Raw genomic sequence first — 10,410 nt, forward strand, 5'->3', positions numbered from 1 at the left:
CTGTAAATTGCTCTCCCCCTACAGCAAATACTGTAAATATAAAATTACCAGTAATAAAACAGCAGAGGAGAAACTGTACACACTCCCTCTGGCTGCAGAGGAAAAAAACAAATTCACAGTGTAATATACATTTTCTTGACTTTTCATGCCTAAACCAAAAAATGTTGAAGACACAGTAGCCATTTTTGTAAAGAGCTCTAGTTGAATGTTCTTGAAATGCTAAACATTTTTGAGGCCATTGGAAAGTTTGGAATCTGGAATAAATACTACCTGGGGGTTTGTCCTCTCTGTTTGTCTCCTCTTCCTGGCTTTGTATGGCCTAAGTATTATGCTACCCTGAACAGTATATTTCATCCAAGTACAGTCATACAAACTACACCTTTTTTGGACTTCTGCTTGTCTGTTTTATTATCTTTATGTAAATGTGATTTTTCAGAAGTTGATTTTAAACGCTAGTCTAGTTCTTCATCTAAACTATTAATTTTAATTAAAGTTATGTGCTAATGACTTAAAAAAAAATAGTTTTCGTTTCAGATAATTGTTCCCTTTTTCCTCACTGCGGGGACGTGGGGAAGAAACAGAATCTGAGCAACCATCCCCGCCACCTCTTGTTGTTTGTCTGAAGTTGGAGCTTGCAGTTTACACTTTCCCAACATGTCTCTCCACTGTGGCCAGGACAGTATTTTCTCTTAAAGCCCTGGGTTCCCTCTGGAGTGGAAACTGTGATTCAGTGTCCCCTGGCCCTGGCCTTTCTGCAGTGACAGCGCTTTTAGAGCCTGCTTTTCCAGAATGGATGTCCCCCAGGGAAGCGTCTGCAGCTTCACCACTTGAGGCATTTCAGCCATTCCCCTAAAACCTAATTGAGAGGAAAATGACAAGAGAGAACAAATCCCCAGCCTCAGGCACAAGGGGAGATTTTATCAATGTGATTCTTACTTACTTTTATTTTTCCTTGCATTCCAGGAGGATTCACACCCACCCCTCATCCCCCCCACCCCTTTGCCATCCTGTGAATTGGAATTATCTACTCTGTGCTTTTGCCGTCCTGTGCAGCTCACTGCTTTCTCTTCTCTCTCATAGGTCAGCAAAACTGGTGCCGAGGGAGCTGTTCTCGACGAAGCTAAAAATATCAATAAATCTTTGTCTGCTCTTGGAAATGTGATCTCTGCCTTGGCAGAAGGGACAGTAAGTGATCCTGTCCCCATCGATTAAATGATATTATAAGAAGTTGCCTTTTTGGGTCCATGCACTCTTTTTGCCACATACCCCAAAGACTAGTTTGTGTTCGTTTGGAGTGGGACCAAGGGCATCCTGGCTGTGGATGCACTGCTTGCTGGGAGATCTAGTTCATTAAAATGTGTGAATGGTGATGCTAATTTCCTGTGAGCTGGGTCCCAGAATGGACAGTCTAAACTTTGGCAAGATCCAAAGACCAGGCAACAAATTATTGTTTCATTTGTCTTTCTAAGCCCAGTATCCCCAACACTCACTTGTTTGCCTCTGTGTTTTTTTCTTTGATTGGGTTGTAACAGCCAGTACTTTTTCTTTTTCCTAAATAGAAAACTCATGTGCCGTACCGGGACAGCAAGATGACTCGGATTCTTCAGGACTCTCTGGGTGGGAACTGTAGAACTACCATTGTCATTTGCTGTTCTCCTTCTGTCTTCAACGAAGCTGAGACGAAGTCAACGCTGATGTTTGGACAAAGGCGAGTGTGGTCTCTTGTTACCCGTGCTTTGAGCTGGGTCTTATGTGTCAGGAGTCAGTGGCGACGAAATAGTGTCAGATAGGAAACAGAGTGAGGAGGCCAGCAGCCGGTTCCTAAATTGCATCTAACAAGTGATCTATAAACTTGAGACATCATTTATTGAGGCCAAAGAAAGAATCATGTTTTAAAATAATGGGCAGGTATATGTCAATCAAAGGTATGATGTTAAAAAAAAAAAATCCCTCAAACTTACTATCGATGCGATTGTTGATAATGGAGTGAAGTGTTCCTTTTGTTCCTCATGGAATTTAGTGTGACTCAGGTTCACAGGATTTCACGTGTATACAGCTCAAGACTGGTAAAACGACCTTTAACTCCAGTATTTGGGATCCATTACAAAAGTGCCGATAGAACAACCAGAAACTTAGGTGAATGTACAGTAGTTGCATAAATATTAAAACGGGGCAAACAAATGCTCATATCAACCCTGGGGGTAGGAGGTGCAGAGTGTATGTTGAGGAAAGGTGAAGATGGCTGCCATCTTCTCACCTTCAAAAATGTCTAAATAAGGTTTCCTAGATGTCTAGAAAGTCTTAAGAGGTGGGCTGCAGGCACATCAGTAACCCTAAAACAGCATTTATGTGTGTGGGTTGGTTCATACCTTGCTTTCCTTCCTTGCCCACCCCTCGCCTTGCCCCAGGCCTAATCTCCTTCAGTCATGGAGGTGCAGGTGGTTAGCCCCATCCTCTCAGCATGGTTACCTCAGGTGCTAGTTCCTCGAGTGCTTGGGGGCTGTGGATTTAGATTATCTGAGCATCTTCAGTGCTCAGTGGGCTGAGGCTGGGAGATGTGGAGTCTACTACCATTATTCCCTTCGATTCTGAACAATTGTGTGATGTTTAGACGAGTGACCTGTTTTTGTGGGCTTCAGCTGCCTCATTTGTAAATGGATACACAGAGCGCTCCCTGCCTTTCTCCTGGGGGCATGCTGTGTAGTTATGCCCAAGAAATAATTTAAGATGCCTAGATAAAGGACAATGGGGATGAGCATTCTGTATGGGAAATTGTGTAGCTAGTTTGAGCTGCATTAAACTCCACTCATTTCTTGAGCCCTCAACAGAACATAGAATTACATACTCATGGCACCTGTGGGATGTCTAAATAAATAATAATTACACTGAAATGTTGTAGAACTAATACATCTTTTAAACTGGATTTGGGTTCTTTGCCTCTCAGATCACTTCCTTGATTAACTAAATGCTCAAGTCAGTGAATTGCAGTAGGATAACACCTACCTTTCTTAAGGGTCACAGGACACCTGCAAACCAGCATCTGCTTATGGGAATCAGAACACTATGCCGATCATCCTGCGTGCCCCGCTCCCTTGGTTTTCTAAGCTTAAGCTTTAACTGTTTCTTCTGAAGACGTGTTTGAGCAAATGAGCACCAAATGCATTTATAAAGAAAACATCTCTTAAAAAAAAAATTCTTACCTGCAAAGCAAAAATCATCTGAATGTTTGTAAGCCAGAGTCATCCTGGGGCGTTGGGCTGTCTCAAGATTGCTGCTGTTAGTGGGTGTTTGCAGCTATCTGTAGGAAGAGTTTTAGGTACAAGTCCAAATGATTATTCTCTTTCTTTTGATCTTAGCGAGGCAGTGATCCACATCATCATTATCACTTTTTTTTTTTTTATTTAGGGCCTCGCTTGTGCCAGGCATATAAAATCCTCATATAATTCTTTCTATCAGGTAGGCCTTCTCTCGCCTTTGTGCAGAGGATGAAATTGGAGCTTAGGCTCAAAGCCATTAGGTACTGTACCTGAGACCACACAGCCAGTAAAGAGCTAAACATGTAGGATGTCGTAGGATGGAGACTGTGTTATTCGACCCATAGCCTCTATCTAACATGTGGGCTGCTTGATCAGGAACCTTGATGAGCACAGACCTCTTGGGTCAGTAGCTCCAGTTTTGATGCTGAGTTTCTCCCGTACCCATTCTCTTCTCGTTCACTTCTCTCTGAGTCTCAGCCTCCTCGCCTGTAGGAAGAAATATAATAATGCCTACTTCTGAGAGTCGTTGGGAGGATTAAATGAATCGCGTCAGTTTTTACTTAGCACAAAGGCTGGCACGTAGTAGGCATTCAGTGATTACAAGTTTTCCTTTCCTTCCGTTTTCAGCAGCCTTCAACAATCTGATGTATTTGTGGCTTGCAAGGTCACAGTAATGGATGGGACTAGATCGAATGTAATGTAATGCACAGGATAGGACTGTAATATAAGAGCGGAACTGAATGAAATAGAATTGGAATTGTTTCTAGAATGAGTGATTAAATAAATACTGCTGATAGTTTGGGATTCCAGGAAAAAGTATGCCAATTATATTTTCAAATGAAATCGGTAGGTCTATAGTCTTTTACTGGAGTCATCTGGATCCTCCATGAGGATAGAGGCTAGGTTTATCATAGGCATCAGTTGTCTCAACAAAGCAGCCAGCACAACTAGTACGTAGTAGGTGGGCAATAAATACATGCTTATCGAATGAATGATCAGATGAATCTAATGCTCTTTGTGTAGGATTCTGCAGAATATTAGGGCAGTTGCTGAACTGTGGCACCGTTATGTCCAGAAGTTTGCTTGGGTTTGGATCTGGTTTGTTTTCTAGCCTGTAATTGGAAATGTATGAGGTTTTGTTCCCTTTTCCCTATCTCCAACTTGGTTAATGAATTCTTCAAAGACATCTAACTTCTCTGTGGAGCCAATACCTGGTTTATTGTTAAATGTACACATTGAACTCAGTTACACAGCAGACACGAGTCTGAACCTCGGATTAGACATGGCATCTGATAGCTAATGAGATTAAGCACTTTGAACTCTGAAAAGACTGCGGGGCACATCTCAAATTCAGTGTAATGAGTGTTCATTATATTCTTGTTGCAGGGATGGCCAAACCTTAGGGCAGCATGAGATTCTTCAGTTATTCCCGTGCAGTTCTTTCAAGGACAGGAAGAAAGTCCATGTTTGTTGCTAGGCTATACTGTATTGATGCTCTGAATGAAACAATAGTATATCCTTTGAAGCAGTAGAAACAGGATAGAGTCTACAGAGGCCTGAAGGCAGCAGCCTCTCAAGTCAGCACTCCCCAGGATTCTAGATTAGTTAGTTAGGTACTGGAATTTAAAGGAAGAAGTTCGCTGTGTCTGTGTCTTGGTTTCATGATGATTCTGGCTTTTCTATGTGGTCAGGCCTGTCTCCCATAGTTGTCTGAATGCCCAGCATTGTGCTTATAAAGAAGTAAAAACCATTTTCTGTGTTCTCGAGCTTTTAATCTAGTTGAGGAGGCAACACGAATTTCCAGGCAGCAGAGAGCCAAAAAGCTGGGCTCTGTGGGAAAGCTGAATACTTCCTGCTCTAAGGGATAGGGTACTCAAATTAGAGCACTTGCATTGATCTTTTTTTCTTTGGCTTCCAGCGTTTTATTTTTTAGTCTTTAATTACTAAGTACTTTTATAGCACTATTCTAAAAGGATATTTATAAGTTTTAGAAGTATGAGCTCGAATCACCCAATTATCTCGGAAGCCTATTTAATGTACCTTGATTTGGGGTGGTAATGAGGGAAAGGGGAGCCCCGAGGGGGGCAGACCAATCAGTTTAGAGAAGGCCTGAATTAGCACATCTTTGTCACGAAGACTTTTGATTGATCCAGCATGAATAATTCAAAGGCTTTATTTATATGTTGAATGTGGAAGGAGAATTGATAATTTAGGAGAAGTAATATTCTTTCTTATTTTCCCGATGCGCACTTTTTAAAAAAAAAAATCTCATGTCCTGCTCAGTTTAGTGGCAGCTAGATTAGGCAGAGCCCAAGGTCTGAGTGGTGTGCACGCAAAATTCATGTCACCAGAGCATGATAATAAGTTCCTTGCAAAGCTAGAGTGAGCACTTTGGCCAATGGAGATGCTTGGTTACACTTTTGACATAAAACAAAGAGACTCAAATCACCCCCTGTTGGAGGGCCTCTTGCTGAAACACATGCGGTTAATTTTTGCTCTTGGAGGAAGAAGTACTGTGGCTTATAGAAGTTTAACTAGATGCCAAATTCTCATCTAGACTGGCCATTTCTTAGTGTTTCTCTGGATACTAGAGCTATTCAAAAGAAAAAATTTAAAGCTTTTAATTTCTCATTCCCTACATCTCCTACTCATGAATAGGGAAATGACCTTACCAAGAAACGGGAAGATGCCTTGTAGCAGTCATGTTTCCAGAAGAAGGTTAGGTGTTTTATCCGGGAACTAGGACTCAGAGCAGATTAAAATGGTACAACTTGGCTAGGATATAGTATCCAAGTATTTAATCAAACACTGATCTATGTGTTGGCTATGAATTTTGTAGATGTGGCTAACATATGCCATCAGTTGACTTTAAGTAAAAGCACATTAGAAATCCCGTCATTTGTAACTACACGGATGGACCTTAGGGTATAATGCTAAGTGAAATAAGTCAGATGGAAAAAGACAAATACCACATGATTTCACTCATATGTGGAACATAAAATAAAAACAAAACACATGAACAAACAACAAGAACAAAAAAAATAAAAACAAATACAGAGGCAGATGAAAGATTGGTGGTCACCAGAGGGAAAAGAGGGTGAAGGGAGGGCAAAACGGGTAAAGGGGATCAACTGTATGGTGTCAGCTGGAAACTAGACATTTGGTGGTGAACACGACATAGTGTATACAGATGTTAAATTATAATGTTGCACAGCTGAAATGTATATAATGTTTCAAACCAATTTTACCTCAATTGAAAACTTAATAAAAAGTATAGTACTCTCCATAATATGGGTGGGCCTCATCCAATCAGTTGAAGGCTTTAAGAGCGAAAACTGAGGTTTCCCAGAGAAGAAGAAATTTTGCCTCAAAGCTACTGCTTCAGTTCCTCCCCAAGTTTCCAGTTGGCTGGCCTGTCTTAATGGCTTTCAGACTTGAGAGAGAGAGAGAGAGAGAGATGAGAGATAGATAGATGGTGTGTCTTATATATATCATAGGATATATGATAGGTATAATAGGATATCTATCCATTATCTATCTATCTATCTATCTATCTATCTATCTATCTATCTATCTATCTATCTATCTATCTATCTATCTATCTATCTCCTGTTGGTTTTGTTTCTCTGAAGGGTGCTCATCTACCGTCTCCCATCTCACAGTGGGAAGATCTCAGTCTCTCTGTCACACACACCATTCATAGCACCGAAACACACATTACAGGATTATTCTATGAATTGAAGGTGTGAGGTTTCCTAGAGCTCCTTGTTGAAATGCCAGGACTATCCTGAACACCTGGAGAGGAGAAGAAAAGGCTGAAAACAAGAAGTAGAAAGGTACCAAGAAGGAATATCTTCCTGGCTCTTCCAGGGAGGCCAAGATAATGAGAGGAAACTCCAGTGATAGTCTGTATATCATTTAGGACTGACCATGGCCAGAAAGTATGTGTATAGGCAATTATTGAGGAATAAGGTGGAGATGGGATTTATCAGGATGCAGAGTGATGTGAACCAGGTGGTTCTAGGACTTCTTCTCTTCAACAAGAAATCAAAATTCGAGTGCCAAATAGGAAGATGCCTGTAGAGTGTCATTGCATATGGGGGCTTAACCTAGGTTGTAGAAATGGATATGATCGGCAGTCTTAGAAGCCTGCCGGAACATATAAACTGCAAATTCAATGACGGAGATCAAGAGGTGCTGGGAGGAAATAACAGAATGCTCAAGGATACGGAGGCAGAGTCTTCTTCCTCCTGTTCGTCAGTGAAATACGTCTAATAGAATCCTTTTCTGACTTAACTGTCTCCGTATGGGGATTTAGGTGGAAGATGTTCTATGACCTCTGCCCTCTGTCTGCTGTGCTTGGTCTGGCTTCTCCAAAGGTGGTTAACATTCATTAGCTTTGAGGTCTTTTAGAAACTGGGTCCTAGTCTCCTCGCTGTGAGGAGAAGAGATATATCTGGGGTAAACATAGATTATGTATTATTTAAGTGGTGGTTGACTTTCTGAAGTAAGCCAAAACAAAAACTACAAAACAGATTCTCTGATAATTACACCCTCAAGAATTGGCTCATTTGTGCTAAGTGGGTCTTGCTGTTAGGTTATAAATCTAAGATTAATTAAGGTTCTTCTCCTAAGTAGCCTTTGGTTAGGATTTTGCTCAGTGTTTGCTATGGTTATAACTTGCAGATCAGGCATTTATTTCTGTGTACAGCTTGGAGGCTCTGAGGGTCTTGAAAAACCTGGGGGTCTTTGGAAGTGATCTGAGATACTTGGATGCTTCTTTGTGAGTGATCCTGTCACATTGGATTAATCAAATGTTATCACAGTAAGATTGACCCATTGACTCATAAAGATGATGAGTGGGCAGTAAGTTCATAGCAGAGAAAGGCTTCTGTATATTATTGGATTGTTTTCCTATATCAAGGAGATAATGTCCCTGAACTACAAGGTGAGCAGTATCATTATTGCTGTATATCTTCAGGTAGACAAAATGATAAAACCCACCTTAAACATTTCTTAATTTCTGCTCTCTTGTCAATTTTATGCTTCTTTGTAGGCTAGCTGAAATTCTTCTGGAATCAAGGCTGAGCAGTAAATGAACGTGTGTGCATGTGTGCTGACAAGTCCCTGAATTGCGTCCGTGTTCAGTGTTGGGTGCCCAGGATCCATGTTGATTCACTGTGTTTGAACAGAGAATCCAGATGCAATGCTATTTAGTGTGATTATAGCTAGCAAGTCTGTGGAAAATTCCAGAATAAAAGAGCAAAGAGTTTGAAAGGTGGAAGACTGTTAGATATGCCCTAAAATAGACAGAGCCAAATAGCTCACTATCCCTAACCCACATGGATGGCAACTAGCTAAACATTCACACAGGAGAAAAGGGAATTGTGAGTGGCAAAATTAGAACCTAATCATTAGGCTCCTTTATTCTGTAAATTTTGCTAAAGTTCATGGTTCAAAGCAAAAGAAATTGTAGATTTTCAACATCTTTTTACTCCAGGTCTCTTATGGGAATAGGGGACTGAGATACTTTTTATTCCACTTTGCAAGATTGTTTTCAGCATCCTAGATAAGAGAATATTTGTTCTATTTTACAAAAAGAACTCCAGGCACAAAAATTCAGTATTTCTCTTAGTAACTCTAGTTTACTAAATGATCTAGAAATTCTTGTATCTGACTTTATTTCTTTATATCAGTTTATTTTTCTTAATTTATTCTTATTGAGTATAACATACACATAGTAAAATGCATAAACTTAAGTGTGCCACTCAATAAATTTTTACAAATATATGTGTATATACATACATGATCCACCATCCAGCATCTTAGAAAATTCTCTCTTGCACCCTCCTAGTCAATACCCAAATCTCAAGGGTAAGTGTACTGACTTCTCTCAACATAGATTACTGTTGCTTGTCTTTGAACTTTATATGAATAAAATACAGGCTTCTTTTATGCAACATTGTATCTTTGAAATTCACAACCTTGTTAGGTGTAGTAGTAGTAGTAGTTTATTTTTTATGGTTGTACAGTATTCCATTGTGTGAATGTAGCATATATGTATTCATTCTCTGTTAATGGAGATTTGATTTGTTTTCATTTTAGGGCTATTATAAACAAAGTTACTATGACATTGGTCGTCATATGGTTTAGGTGAACATGTCCTCATTTCTTGTATACTCAGGACTGGAATCACTAGCTTATAGGATATGAGATATTCAGCTTTAGTTGATACTACCAAAGCGTTTCTCAAAATGCTTAGAATAATTTATACTCCCTCCAGTAGCAATTGGGTGTTATAGTCTCTGCACATTCTTACTAACACTTGGGTATTATCAGTTTAAAAAGTTTTAGCCATTATATTGGGGGTGTCATTTTATTTTGCATTTCTGTAATGGCCATTGATGTCAAGCACCCCCTTTTTTGAGTGTTTTTGGCACTTATCTTGTGAAGTGCCTTTTCAAATCTTTGCCCAGTTTTCTCACTGCTTGTCTGCCTTTTTTTTGTATTGATTTATAGGGGTTTTTCTTGGTAAGTCCTTTGTTAGATATATGTATTACACGTATCTTCTCCCATGGCTTACATTTTAACTTTTAATGTTGACTTTTAATGAAGAAGGTTTTTTTTTTTTTTAATTTTAATGAAGTCAAATTTATCTGTTATGTCCCATTGAAGAAATCTTTGCTTACCCTAAGGTCTTGAAGATATTCTCCTGTTTTCTTCTAGAGGCTTTATTGCTCTATCTTTCACCTGTATGTGTATGATCCATCTAGATTTGAATTTTTTATATGGTATTGGGGGAGTGAATAAAGGTCGCACCCCCAGTACCATATATTGAAAGGACCATTCTTTCCCACTGTACTGTATGGGCATTGTTGTCATAAATCAGATGACTATATAGCTGAGAGTGTTTCTGGATAATCCATTCTGTTTGTATTCCAGAGATTCTGGAATCAGTTTTAATTACTGTGATTTTATAATTAGGTTGATATTCCATTCTCTAACTTTGTTCTTCACAGTTATCGTTGCTATTTGGCACTTTTCATTTCTTTTATAAATTTTATTTTAGAACCAGCTTATCAATTTCTATACCCACATGCAAACCTCCTGGGATTTTATCTGAGGATATTTTAAATCTACAGAAAATTTTGAG

At 39.5% G+C, this 10,410-nt stretch overlaps 1 protein-coding gene across 3 annotated transcripts in view; it reads left to right on the forward strand.

Moving 5' to 3' along the window:
• KIF5C (kinesin family member 5C) overlaps positions 1-10,410 on the forward strand; it is a 143,645-nt gene that overhangs the window by 69,144 nt on the left and 64,091 nt on the right. For all 3 annotated transcript variants that reach the window (XM_015596694.2, XM_006921056.3, XM_015596693.2), the window contains exons 9-10: positions 1,081-1,185; positions 1,560-1,708. In XM_015596694.2, the coding sequence (XP_015452180.1) occupies positions 1,081-1,185; positions 1,560-1,708 (254 nt within the window). The remainder of the gene's footprint in view (positions 1-1,080; positions 1,186-1,559; positions 1,709-10,410) is intronic.

Source organism: Pteropus alecto, unplaced genomic scaffold, assembly GCF_000325575.1.
Source record: "Pteropus alecto unplaced genomic scaffold, ASM32557v1 scaffold3, whole genome shotgun sequence".
NCBI lineage: Eukaryota > Metazoa > Chordata > Mammalia > Chiroptera > Pteropodidae > Pteropus > Pteropus alecto.